At 39.5% G+C, this 14,648-nt stretch overlaps 2 protein-coding genes across 3 annotated transcripts; one reads left to right on the top strand and one right to left on the bottom strand.

The window, feature by feature from the left end:
- Window positions 1-6,477, top strand: cd9a (CD9 molecule a). Of its 2 annotated transcripts, none has more exons than XM_062420654.1 (8): window positions 1-220; window positions 3,035-3,137; window positions 3,378-3,475; window positions 3,942-4,016; window positions 4,304-4,405; window positions 4,867-4,956; window positions 5,314-5,397; window positions 5,536-6,477. In XM_062420654.1, the coding sequence occupies exons 1-8, from the start codon at window positions 152-154 to the stop codon at window positions 5,599-5,601; spliced, it is 687 nt and encodes a 228-aa protein (XP_062276638.1). In that variant the 5' UTR covers window positions 1-151; the 3' UTR covers window positions 5,602-6,477. The 2 variants fall into 2 exon arrangements, with proteins under 2 accessions (XP_062276638.1, XP_062276639.1); XM_062420655.1 differs by lacking the exon at window positions 1-220 and adding an exon at window positions 1,674-1,784.
- A 905-nt stretch (window positions 6,478-7,382) lies between these two features.
- bbs10 (Bardet-Biedl syndrome 10) lies at window positions 7,383-9,965 on the bottom strand. The gene is made up of 3 exons (XM_062421132.1): window positions 9,654-9,965; window positions 8,602-9,564; window positions 7,383-8,373 (listed from the first exon to the last, which is right to left on the bottom strand). The coding sequence occupies exons 1-3, from the start codon at window positions 9,848-9,850 to the stop codon at window positions 7,659-7,661; spliced, it is 1,875 nt and encodes a 624-aa protein (XP_062277116.1). The 5' UTR covers window positions 9,851-9,965; the 3' UTR covers window positions 7,383-7,658.
- Between the last annotated feature and the right edge of the window lie 4,683 nt (window positions 9,966-14,648).

The following is a 14,648-nucleotide window of genomic DNA, read 5'->3' as shown; positions in this document are numbered from 1 at the left end:
CGCACAGCACGACGCGCGTATCAGTGCCGGCGCGTCGGCAAATAACCTCATTCTGCAAACCGACTGAGTTAAAAGGGCTTCTCTTCTATACTACCGTCGGGTTGAAGAGGTGACACCATTAGTAAGTGTAATCTGTAGCTCAAGTTCCGCCATGGCTGCGCTGTCGGGAGGAGAGATGTGCATCAAATACCTGATGTTTGCCTTCAATCTGGTTTTCTGGGTGAGTTTGAAGCGATATATGTATTGTGCTCACGAAAAAAAATATACATCCTATCTGTGTTCCCTGTGAGCGTGTGTGTACGCTTGTTACTATAGAGAATGATAAGGTGTCCCATATGCAGAATCGTGCCGAGCGCATACAACCCCCGTTACTTATCACAGTATCCTATTCTGAGGTGACCCTCGAATAATTTTTGGCACTGGCCACCACTAAAAACAAAGTGTCCCAACGCGTGTGCCGAGAGAGCGAGCTGGAAGAATAATCCCCAGTGGCCAAGTGACCCAGTTCCACCGTGCAGACTACACTCTGGAGTTTGCGCGCACGGCATTTTAATAACTGGAAAAGGGGGGGGGGAGGGTCGCGCTTTATTGTGGTGGGGAATGTGACTGATATAATAATAATTAAGACTGCTACTTTGTCACGTGATGTGAAGTGTTGCGCATGTCAGAGAGCCAGCTTGTGTGTGTGAATGAATCCTGGATATCCCATGTAGGCTGTTTGTGTCCTAAGCCTGCAGGGTGTGTCTGTGTCTACTTGTTGTCTATTTGTTGGTTTGTTATTTATGATCTATCTCCCTCTCTCTCTGTGTGTGGTGTATATGTGTGTGTGCGTGCGTGCGCGTGCATGTGAGTGGTTTCAGATGGATGTTTTGCCCTTTTATGAACGCTTCACACGCTTGGCCAGCTATAGATAGAGCCAAGGATAACTATTCATTACAGGGTAAACCAGGGTTTTCCCACAATGTTTAAGTGTGTGTGCGTATGTTTGAGAGAGAAATGACTCAGGCAAAACAACCAATGTGGATTATTCACAGTCAATTTGAGACAAATAAGGTGAGCTATCAAAAATTGCAAATCTGTCATTTAGGGTCAAAGCCTTCTCAAACCTCACATCAGTGACTGAGGTCAAAAATGTTTTCATGAAGCCACAAATCACAGCTCTCCATGGACAAAACAAGAGTGCCCATGTGTAGCTTTGTGTCAGTGCATCAAGAGCAGAGTTCACAAACCCTGCTTTCAATGATACTGGCTTACGAGTGCAGGAATGGAGTGGTCATGTTTGGGATCAGCCTGTTAACTGTAATCACACACAGTTCAGACACCAAATATGCTGCTGCACAGGTATTTTAGAAAATGTTTTATGTCAGCATGCCTCAACAGAGCCCTCTGTGCTGCTCCTAGATAATAAAATACTATACTGTGTGCCAGGTACAACCTGCACATACCGAGCAGATGTCAACACAAACTGTACACTCAAGAACATGGAATGAGAGAGAGAGGAAGAAAGATAGGCAGGGATTCATATCAGCTACACAATATAGGCCAGTTTGTCCAGTAACACTCCTGCGCTTGCCACTCCCTGTATGATCATGCTCAGGTGATTGTAGGCGTGGTATTGAAAACGCTTTCCTTTTCCATTGGTTTGCTTTTGCTTCCTCCTGTGAAGACATTTGTTAATAAACACTCAAAGCGGTGCAAATTCTGTTAACTGAATCAGCATGGCCATCGCTGGGGGAATCAAGTGTGTGAAATATGTCATGTTTGTCTTCAACGCTTTCTTCTGGGTAGGTGTACTTTACATTTTATTGTGTTCGCCGGTGTTTGTGTGTGTGCGTGTGTATGTGTTTGTGTGTATGGTCAAAAAGAGCTGAGAAAAACTTCCTAAACTATATTTGTACCTTTGTGATTTGTTCTGGTCTGCAGTTTCATTCACACAATGGAACGTAAGAGACAATACAAAAGAAAATATACACTGTGAAACAGCAGTATAAGGAACATAATACACACACAGGCACACTCCCAAAAGATTGTCATCTATCATCGAGGCTCCCAGACAAAGTTAAAAATTGACAGACCTGTTGGTGGTGGCTAAGGCTTGTAAGTGCTTGCCTGTGTATGCACATTACACAATATGGCACAATGTGCTGAGATTAATAGAGTGTGAACGTGAAAAGAGCAAACTGAGTAAGAGAAGTGCTACAGGACATAATCATATGCATACAACTATGTACTGATGGATGAACAGACTAATTTGTTTCAATATTAAATATGTATGCTGATGGGTAAGAGAATCCTAAAATGAAGCAAAATAACCTTGTTTTTTCATCTTATCCCTCTCTTCTCTGACTGCAAGACTAAGTAGGTGGTTACATCACCAGTCACACATTTGTATGCCCACATACTGCACACAGACACATTCCCATGTACACAATCACACATTACATTATATTGCACATGCTCGCCATCAGTTTTACAGTAATACTACATTGCTAAACCACTGCAGTGTAACTGTAACATCAGATAGGAGTTATAAATGTCTGTTTGCTGCTGTGGTTGTCTCTCTGTGGTCTGTTTAATTGTCCCACCAGATTTATCCTATTAAGAGTTGAAGAGCTGAGTGTTATTTTCAATGGGTTTGTCAGAAAGAAGACTTGGAATGTGTCCCAGTGAATATAGACATTGGTGTTGGTCAAGATCTAGAGATAGCATGAAGGCTGTAGAGGCCTTGTGCTGAGGTGACACCTTCAAATGAAAATTTGTTTTGAATTCTGACAAAAAGATACAATACGAGATACTGACACAAGATAATTGTGTTGTAGCAAAATCATAAATATGGATGAATATGGAGATAGCAGGTTGTCTCCCTGTGTTTGAAATTTAAAGCTTCATGTCTCACACTTGCAGCACAAATCTCTTGTATGATTTGTGCTGCTGTACATCCAAATTGATAGTTTACAGTGTGCACAATCCATTTTAACTAGTGTTGCGGTAACTGAATTTCACTACTGTATCATATAATATGTTTGTGTTCCAGCTTGCAGGCACTGCTGTCTTTGCTATAGGCCTGTGGCTAAGATTAGACCCAAAGACCAAAGGCTTGTTTGAAGGACAAGACTCTCCATATGTGTTCTACACAGGTAACACACTTTCAGTCTGTGAACATGAACATTATTTAAAACAACTTCAGAGGACGATTACTTATCATTTAGTTAAATGATGGTGCTTTTAAACTTCATTTTGTTTATGGCTTTCACACCCACAGTGGGAGTCAAGATTACAGTATCAGTGTCCATTCAAGCAAAATAGTAGATTATGAGTTAACAAAGTATAACAAAGTATGCCTGTGTATACATATCTAACATACTTTGTGTGTGTAGGTGTATATATCCTGATAGGAGCTGGAGCACTGATGATGGTGGTAGGTTTTCTGGGATGTTGTGGGGCCATCCAGGAGTCTCCCTGTATGCTTGGATTGGTATGTACCACTTATTCATTCTTTAGTTAGCTCTCCCTTCTTATTCCAATAACATCTTTTGACTGACATAAAATTCAAACAGTTTAAAAATCAACAGTTTATTTCTATCTGAGGCTTTGTAATATGACTCAGCAGCACTTGGACTTGTGTGGATTGTGTACTGACCTTAGGCTCAATAAGAAATATGTTATGTCTGCCTTCATCAGTGTTTACTGAATAGTATCAAGGCCAGAGAACAGTCTCTAGATTTTCCCCTACTAGTTCAGTCCCTCCCTCCTTTGCTCTCTCCCGCCCCGTCTGGCCCTAATCTTCTTGCACTAAATCTCCCATGAGGAGGAGCCTATGTAAATTGGGTTCAGCTACACTCAAATGACCTTACTTCTTCATGCATGCAAACAATAGACATGCGCACAAGCACACATGGACGTACATATCAGATGATTCTAATTTTATCTTTCCTTTGCAGTTTTTCTTCTTCCTGCTTATCATATTTGCCATTGAAGTTGCAGCTGGAATCTGGGGATTTTCCAACCAGAGCAAGGTAACTTACAAGTGAAAAACAATCATTTTATTTGTAAAATACTTTTCAACAAAGTTACAAGTGCTTTACATAGAAAAATAAGTACAATAGAGCATCAGGTAGACATTACACAAGGCAAAAACTAAATCAAGTTAAATAAAATAACAGATAATGCAATAAAAATAAATAAGTGAAATTTTTGTTTTGTAAATTATTATATGTTGCTGTAAATATTTGAAAGACACTAGGAGAAAAAATGCTTCAGTGAAATGCTGTTTATTAAATCATCTTCTCTGCTTGTGCTGCAGGTGGTGAATGACATCACAACATTCTACATACAGACTTACAAAAACTTCGAGAACACAAGAGATGAGCGCCTCAAAGAGACACTGCGTGTGATTCAAATGGGGGTGAGCCACTTCTGCTTCATTGTAATTCAGACTGTTCTGACTTGATTCAAAAGTTCTCTTAAAGGAATTTGATACAAGGGGTATTTTCAAACAAATGCAATGTATTACAATGGGAAGTGGATTATTGACTATCGAGCCATACTGGGAAGTTGTTTTTCTCTGTGAGGTGATTAAACATGTTAACAAAGTCAGCTTACCTTTCAAAAATGCTAACAAGTATTATCTACCATGTTAATGATGTCTAAAAATTAAAGGTAAAGTTCAGCATTTGTGTTTTCTTTGTGAGAAAAAAACAATGTGTTTTTGTTATGGGAGTTATGTGCTGTAACTATCTTGATGAACAGTACTACTGTGCAGCAACTCTACTGGTTAACCGTCAACCTCACTGTAACCAAAATGTTTAACTACCTTTACATAGTTGTCGTTTTGTTCTCTAAAGATATGATTTTCTGTGTTTACAGTTGAATTGTTGTGGTCCAACTGGTACTGTAATAGATGCTGCCAAAGACACCTGTCCCCAGGGAGAGCCGCTTGAGGAGCTCATTACTAAGGTACAACTACCCTGTATGTGTGTAAGATTTGATGCAAACACAGTCAGATGCTTCAGTCAAGAAAAGGGAATGAAGAATGATATTTCAAACAAGAGCCTGTCCAAGAGATCTAACAGATGTCAGACATTCTTCAGCTCTGTGAAAGCTGGGGCAATTACTGTACGTCAAATACATAATGATGGTCTGATGTGTCACGAGTTTATCAGTCCTCCCTTTGCAGACTAATTCCCTCAGCCTCCGTGCAGTGTTACTATGGCAACAATGGTTTACTAGAGCCTGTATGCTGTACCATACCACAAGTCATGTTCAGCATAGGTTTAGAGAAAACTGAAAGGAATCATTGCTTCTGTGTTGCAGAGCTGTCCTGATGCCATTGATGAGGTGTTTGACTCCAAGCTACACATCATAGGAGGAGTGGGCATCACCATTGGGGTAGTTATGGTAAGTACGTGATTGAGTTAACTGTAATTCCTCTCATTTCAATATGTCTGCTGCTCAGAGGATGAAAACACAGCACGCATGAGCCAACAAAGAAAAAGACTGAAATACTGCATTACATAGTTTCCTTCTCTCTTTCAGATGTTTGGGATGATCTTTAGCATGCTCCTGTGCTGCGCCATCAGGAAGTCTCGGGAGGTGGTGTGACACACACCATCACATCGTGAAGTCCTTGTTAATGTTGCATGATGTCATTCCTTGAGTCACATGGCTCTCCACTGCCAATAGAAACACTGCTTGTACAAGGGTGATAACCAATGCTAGACTGGGTACAGATATTTCTGGTTATTATATCAGTAATAACTCTACTGACGACACTTAAACCCACCTTCCTGGACTAGATAGATGCAATATGATTAATAGGCCCAATTATAGAATGGGTGTCATCTGTGCTTCAGTGGAAATGTAGTACAGAAATGTGTAATTTTGTGGTCATTTGATTGAAATTAGTGTTTGTGAACTGCTAATTATCTAAACAAAAGATCATACTATTGTGTACTGATCACATTTCTATTGCTATCACTTTTGGTCACCTACTGGCAAGAGGAGTCATGGTCCAGGGACAAAAATAGCCAACCACCACTTCAGCACAATACAGCAATAGCCAATGATATTTACAATTCCTTTTTCTTACAAAACTGAAGTCAAACCATGGTGACTTGTAGCCAATGGAATGCTAAGCTGTGAACTGTGGTGACTGTGGTTTTTTCAAGCTTAGTATTAGAGTAGCATCTCAGTTCCTTCACTGTAGTGACCTTTCATTTGTTCCTTTCCTTACTTTCCCCATCTCCTAATTTGCCCATTCTAAAACGCCTTTAATTTTTTTGGTAATATTTTGTAAATGTTTTTCTTTTTGTAAAAACTGTATAAACTTAGCTGGTTGTATGGTACATAAGGTTTGATGATGTATTTTATAATGTCCTTTTCATTTTACAGATATTGGATTGATTTATACCATATGCACTATGTTTCACAAAGAGGATTATTAATGATGAGTCAAATAAACCAAAATGAATTAACAGAGTTGAGTCTGAGATTTTCTGACAAGGCACACAATCTCTCACGTACACACACAGTGTAAGTCAAATGAGCTGTAATTTGGACTGATTTACCTAGATAGCAACCTCTTCACTGTTAAATTACATCCGTTTGTGTGGGCCTACAGAAACAATGACATGTTTGATTTACTGTGAAGGATATCGGGGGCAAGAAGGAGTCAGATGGGTGTGGGTACTTTGATAAGACTACAAATAACATTCATGTTCTTTTAACGTGTGCAGTGGAAAAACACATTCCATCTTCACCTCTTTGATACTTAGGACCATCAAGTGTGACTCATGTATTGTTTGATTTAATGAACAACAGCCAAGGCTTAAATAGAATTAATGGAAAGTTTTGCTCAGAACACAGAGTGATTATAATAAACAGTAAACACTTCTATACGATAGTGAATCCCGTTAATACCTGATGACTCACTGCTTCCCCAAAATAAGAAGTTAAAATGGAGTTAGTGTTTCTCTGATTACAGCACCAGGAAGTACACTCTGATTTGGTTGATGACAGCTGGGTGTTGCCCTATCAGACTCTTCACCACCACAGTGGAAATAACTTTTTTTTTTTGTAAAGTGTGTGTATATTTATGAACCTATCTGGTTCTCTGTAACAAAATGTGTACTGGCCAAAGGAAGAGGGAAGGAAAAATGAGATAAGGAAGAGAAATGTTGGGGGGGGAAAGGAAACACGATTAGATCTAAAAAAAACAGGCCAACATAAATATTCACACAACTTAACACATTAACATCCATGAAAATAACACCAATTTTATTAATGATAACTGAACATTCTGTACTATACAGAGGTTAACTATTAATAATTTGTTTTTTCTTTTTTTTACTGTTATTGCCTAACCTGACCTTGGTTCAGGAAACTATGGTACAAAGCCACCTTAAAATTTGACTTGACATGTAAACTGAACCAATCAACAGCACCACCCTGAGATGTGATTTACTATCTCTGTACAAAAGACCTGCATTATAAATAAACTCATTATAAATACATTGCATCAAAAATAATGTGGCCATACAAAAACTGCTGTAGCAATCCTCCTTTAAGTGTATTCAAGTATTTTCTTAAACTTTTGAGTGACACCTGAGTAACCCTTAAGAGAAAATGTGTATTTAGCTTTCATCTTGGGCCAAACGATCTCAATCCTCTGTTTCATCCTCCTTGCCCTCCAAGGAAATGTTTTTGGTGAATCTACGTGACCTTGTGTGTGAACGAGTGTTTGTATGTAGCATTGTGTCCACTCGGAAAAGATTTGTGACACACTGCAGCACAGCCAGAACCAGCTGGTATTTACAGGAGACAGATTCAAGGCCCGCGTCCAAAATAAAAGGGTGAAAATGATTTTGAATAGATGTCAGGACCCTGGTTTGGATCTGCAGGAAACGTCTTGGACTGTGGGAGTAAATCTGTTGGGGCACACTCAAAAGAGCATTTGCCAAGAGCTGGGATACAGCAGGGACACTTTCATCTGTGTGATCAGAAACTGAGCGGTTGTGACCATGTTGAAGGAGGGCGTGGTGTAAGAGAAACTCAAATGTCCCACCATCATGTATGACACAGCCTGGTTCCAACATACACTTCTGAAAGAGAGATGCATTGTAGGATGCGGATGTAATTTTGTCATTCTGATTGTCCATAACTTCAGATGAGATTTTGTGTGACAAAAATGTTCTTGCTGATACTGTAGTTGCAGTCATATGTATGGGCTCCCAAGTTCTAAGTAGCATGCGGATGGCATCTTGAAATGCACATGCATACTGGTCGGTTTGGCCTTCCCCTGGGCCACAAATGACAATACTACAGGGTCTAACTACGGCACCTTCCTCTGAATCATGGAAAGCCACATGAACATATCTGTGGAAGACAAAAAGAGTTCAAGTTTGATTTCCATTTATCAAAACAGATGAAGTAAAAACAAATAATGTAAACCATGTGTGTTGTGTGCATGTGTGACACTATATTGTGTGTATGTGTATATATATATATATATATATATATATATATATATACATATACATACATATGTGTGTGTGTGTGTGTGTACTGTGTATATGAGCGAGAAAGACAGACATGTTTTCAAACCTATGGGCTCCAAGCAGTATTGGTCGGCAAAAGGTCAGAGTAGCAACATGCTCTGGCTGAATCATCCAGCAGTCTGAAACAGGTGTGGCCCCACTAAGGTGGGCAAAGAGAGACAGTTCATCCTCACTGACGCACTCCACAACACAGATCTCTGCCTGTTTGGCTAAAGTCAGGACAGCATCTGACTGTTTCACTGCAGACAGGAGCACAGAGACACCCAAATTCTGCAGGTTTGCAAAAACACACTCCAGTGACCTTTCTGCCCAGGCGCTAAACTGCACAATACTTCTCTCCTTCCTCGTGTCATCCTCCATCATTTCAAGCACATCTCCTGCGTTGAGCAATTGTGGCTGCAGGTACCCAGTAAAAACAACAGCTTTAACTGGCTGGTGGTCAGTCTGATGGGACGGCGTAGTAAAATCCCTATGGAGGACTTGTCCCTCAATCAAACGTGAACAACTAATAGGAAAGCCTGATACAGGTGTATGTAATGCAGGGAAGTTGTCATTTACAAACTGAAGTGATAAGGAAGGTGGATCATTTTTAAACTTCCAATCAGTGAGCAGTTCACAGATAAGATCTGCAATCAAGTCACAGTGGATGCGACCCAGACGAGTATGAATGAATGATTCCACCAACTTTTTAACATTGGAAGTGTTTGTGTGAGCTGGTGATTGTGTTTTTGCAGTGAAATCTTCCCATGAAAGACAGCATCCATGAGGGACCACTCTGACAGCGATGAGATCATCCAGCTCCTCTGATGCAAATGCAAGCAGTTTGCCAGCCAAGTGCCTGGCAGTGGCAGCCTCTGCTGCTTCCCTGGAGTTATAGGTGTGAGACACATTAGGATCCTTGCAGGCCATTGAATGAATCATCCGTAGTAATGATGCCAGTAGTATAATAAAGGTCTTGGATCCATCCCCTGTGTTTGTGCTATGCTTCCAGACACACTCCACCACCATCCTACAATGAAAATTACACAAATATATCACAAAAGAAATATACATTTGACAAATGGTCCAATAGTAAAAAAGTAAATGTCTGTGTGTTACCTGGCCAGTGGATGCTCCAGTTGTAGTGCTGTAAGAATGCGTGTCCCACTGCGACTCAACATAACCTGACCCGTGTCTCGGGTGAACAGCACCTGTCCTCCTTCAGGGCCAAAACAGCGGACGACAACTGCTTCCAGTGCACACACAGTCTGCAGGACATGTTTCAGATGAAGATGCTCCACTGGTGGCATCCCCATACCCTGGAAAGGCACACAAGCTGAGACTTAAAAGTTCTTTTTTTAATGTGTCAGTAATGATTCACACTTAGTTGCCTCACGGAGTGTCCAAATATAATATTTTGGTTCAACACAACTCACAGCAGAGGTATTCAAATGTTATCGGCACAAAGCACTAGAAGATGGAGTTAATTATAAACTGACATACATGCAGCAGAGCTGTACTTTAAACATTTTATGACACGATAGGAACCAATTACCTCAGTTTTAAATACTGCCAGTCTAATCTCAACATAATACATCTTTTCTGGGGTGCCCTGGTAGCCTACTGGTTGAGACGCATACCACACAGCTGCAAGTGGGAGGTTTATTTCCAGACTCTGACCTTTGTTGCATGTAATACTCCTGTCACTACCTGCTTCCTGTCTCATTACACTTTCACTTACCAAAAAAGGGAATAAAACAAAAAACAAAAAATGTCTACATTAATATCTGCTCATGAAAATGTATACTACCTACACACAGTGAAATACATTATTCAGTATAGTGTATATGTATCAGACACACTGCTGTACAGTATATTGTATTGGATGCATAAATGTAATGTGTAATAAATGTATATAAGCATATTATGTCAGTTTTGGCTTGACTGACTGATTCACATTTTTGTTATGGAACCATGTGAGTGTTTTCTGTATGAAGAATGCTTGTTTAATTGACTTCTTTGTTAGCTTCAGGTCTGAAAATTGAAACATTACCTGAAAAGTTGTAAACATAACATTTTACTTCAGCTGTCTCAGAACCCTTTAGACATTTAGTTTGTTGCTGGTAGTTTTAAGTATGTTGGCTAAGCATTATTAAGTAGTATTTTGCAGCAAAAACACTACTTGTATTATAGATTATACTGAATGTTAAATGGTCTGGTATCTTTAAGCATATCCTAACACACATAAGGGGTTTGTCCGTGAAGTTCTCTTATAGACACACATGTCATTACTTCCATTGCGTTACTTATGAATCACCTATTTCAGTTCAGTATGCTACTGTACTAAACAAGCGTTACTTTGCGATTTCAACTTTTCTGATTGGCTAGCGTTACGTAGAGACTGTTAGCATCTACGAACCACGTAGCTAAATAAACCATTGATTGCACATACCTCGACGGCGGTAGTATTCTACCATAAACCCCAGAAATGAGTTAACGCACTCCTGACTATGTGTAAAACCGCTCATTTATTTACAAGAACAACATGTTTTCATCTGAGAGCTCACCGTTGATCCAACAGGAAAGCTTCCCTCTGTATCCTAGAGACGAGGTTTCTTCTGCACTTGTTGCATAGTATCGATCATAGATGACTATTGCCACCTAGCGGATGGATGTATGAGCTGTTATTCTATCCATACAACTCTAGAGTTTTATACACTCACTGACCTCTTTATTAGGTACACCTGTGAAATCTAATCCAATCCAATACAACAGCTCTGCTTTAAATAATACATTTATGGAGTTTATACAATTTCTTTTTTTTTTGACACTGTCAGAAAGGTGACAATTCTGCTTTATGTTTATTATTGAGATCATAGTGGGTGATGCGCTAGGGTGCGTTATATTGAATGGTGTTCCTAATATTTTGTCTACCCCATTAACATACATGAGAGGGGCAAAATCTTACAAAAACCAGTCAATATAATGCACCTCAGTACGCCACCACCACTTAGTACGACCTCAGTAATAAACATAAAGTATAATTATCACTTTTTTGAAAATGTCAACAAAAAGTACTGTTGTATTGGATTGAATTAGATTGCACAGGTGTACCTAATAAGTGGCCAGTCACTGTATACAAGCAACTGCGCAGATCTTATTTATTGCAGTTCAAATCAATACTTTCTCATTTTATGTGCACATGTGAAAACAGTACACGGTGCATATTTAAGCAAATTTGCAGCAAAATCATTTTTTACAGAAAACATTTTAACTTGTCAAAGCAGGAGATGCACAGGTGTAACTGGTAACTTGAACGATAGCTCAGTTCCATTTCAGTGTCCACAGAAGCAATACTGATAAACCATAATGCACTGTACGAGGGTCATGAATTTGCAAAACCTAAATGAGAACAGACTTTGCAAAACCTAAATGAGAACACCATTGATATTATTCATTGCACCTGTGGTGTTCTTGATTGTCAAAGTGTCTGCCAGTGTTTGACATGTAGGACAACCACAGGTGTACATAATAAAATCAAAGATGGGTGAATGTATTTTAGCTGCACCTGTTTCAGCATTATTGTGCTATTATGCATGCAGGCTTGCTGGAACACTGTCATGACATCTATCTATCTATCTATCTATCTATCTATCTATCTATCTATCTATCTATCTATCTATCTATCTATCTATCTATTTATCAGTAAATTTTTTTGTGACATAATTTTTAAAAATACATGTTTTAATATATGGGTGTGTTTTTTGATCATCTTTGTCTTGTTGTGATGTTACGTGCATTGTTATAATGCTTGTTCTCACCTTTATTGTAAAAATCTATTTATCTACTGTAGGAATTCTGCCATGTCCACTTCAAGAAGAGAAAATCACAACTGATCTAAAATATACATAATATAATAAAACAAAATAAATACATAAAGTCTATATTTGTATATGTCATAAAATGGTTATGTCGAACTCCCTCTTATCCTGCCCATCCTCCCTTTTCCCTACGTCTCATCCCTCCTTCTGTACAGTATTTATGTTCATCTCTGGTACCTCAAGGTGAACTGGGTGGGGCTGGAACTTGATCTCTGTGTCACTGCAGAAACCACATCCTAAGTTTCTAAATCAGGCAACATCATCTATACATAGACAGCATGAGACAGTTCTGCAGTTACTGCCAGATGTACAGATGCACTCACACCAACACACACACACAGAGCTGTCCACTCTGAATGTAAATGTCCTCTATTGCTGAACTCTCAGTATGCTAACGAGCCTTTAAAAAGCTATGTCACTACACTAATGAATATTCATCAGCGGCCTGGTGAGGGTGACCTGTAGGGATGGGACAGAGGTCACAAGAGGTGGGGCGTCAAAAATAAAGACTGGCACTCCCATGAGACCTGAATGGACAGAAAAGAACATATTCTTCCGACACACAAGCACAGAAGGAAGCAACACAAGATGACCGAACTGCAATTCCACCTATTACGACCTCAACCCTGTCTTGTCCTGCCGTCTATCTCATTCTCTCTCTCTCTCTCTAACCAGCTTTCACACACCTGCGCTTTTCTTCTTGATGTCTAAGAAGTGGTGAGACAAAAACAAAAAGGGCAACGTGCTGAAACTCCTCCATACCTCACTGTGTACTTCAGCCTGTCCTCTCTGGTCCTGTCATTTTTGTCCTCCTCCTCCTCTTCTGCCTCTTTCTGTAAGGAAAAGGAATACCTGTGAGTCGGAACGCTGCTGCTAGGACGACCAAATACAGGTAGGTCTCTGGTTCCATTTATTTTCCCTCTTTGCTTCATTAATAAAAACAACTTTCATTAATTTCTCCATTCAATCAACTATGCTGGGTGAACAGTAATTGTATGTAAAACACGTGGATGCATTAAAGATAGCAAAAATATTACCAGGTCCGTGCAGGTCATTCTGTGTTTAACTGAATACGGGCTGGTGTACAACACCAAAACTACAAAGGGTAATTCATTAGTTTGTAACTCAAGTTTTAGTGATTTTCTTTCTCTTCCCCTGAAAGATTACACAATCTCCTGTAGGTTGAAAAAACAAGACCAATGTCAAGCAACAAGGTTGTTTTTTCTTTGGAGATAGGGATCTTCCATTGTGAAGTGACAATTTAGTGTGATGTATTTGTAGCCTTGTTAGATCAGGTGTAATCCGTCACACAATAGAGTTTAAGATGCACCACAGAAGTTGGAGGACCATATGGTGCGAATACCGAATCATCCATTGACAGAAAAAGGAACAGTGCGTTTGCGTTGTGTGTAAAAGTTAGTTGAATATACTGTATATGTTTTGATTTCATATTGGTACAAGATGAAAACATATAATTTGTGAATCATTTTTTTTACAAAAGCACATAAGAATCAGAAATGTGTAAAGCTGCAACAAATATGTGATTCATGTACTTGAATTCATCTGTTTGCTCCTAAAGCTGTATAAATGGTGACTTCTGTTTGTCTGAATAATCCTAAAAAAAAAAAAAAAAAATTCAGTCTGCGCTTGCTTATGTGTGAGCCCACGATTGGCTGCTTCAGCCCCTGATACTCAATATCTGTAATGTCTGCAGAATAGAAATCCACATAATCAAAACATTTATTCGCTTGAGAGTCAAACCTTGGCAGTGGGACTTTTTCTCTCATGCAGTTTGTTTGCCTGCGCTGAGCATGACCTTGGCACATGATTCTCACCTCTGGCAGCTCACTATGGAACAGCAGAGGTCCACGCATGATGCTTCAACTCCTCTCCCTTTCCTCTCCCTCTCCCCCCAACGTCAGCAGGTTTGGCAGAGACAGCGGCTTGCATATCCTGTGTTCAAGTGTTAGTGCCAGGCCAGCAGAAACAGGAGAAGTCATTTGACACCGATGGTCAAACAGTGTCTAAGCACATTATCACTTCAAATACATCTGCTCAATAGCATTTATGGAAAGTTTTCTCTTGTGTGTATTTGTGTTTATGTAGTTCTTCAAAATAGGTTTTTGGATGGCACTTACAGGTGTGATTGTCTTGATATGTTGAAGTATAATGTTATGTATTGCATATGTTGTGTTTTTCTTAGAGCTGAGCCATCTTATTTGCTCTTTCTGTT

Source organism: Scomber scombrus, chromosome 6 (genome assembly GCF_963691925.1).
Source record: "Scomber scombrus chromosome 6, fScoSco1.1, whole genome shotgun sequence".
NCBI classification, from domain to species: domain Eukaryota; kingdom Metazoa; phylum Chordata; class Actinopteri; order Scombriformes; family Scombridae; genus Scomber; species Scomber scombrus.
This window is presented reverse-complemented; position numbering and strand designations above follow the sequence as displayed.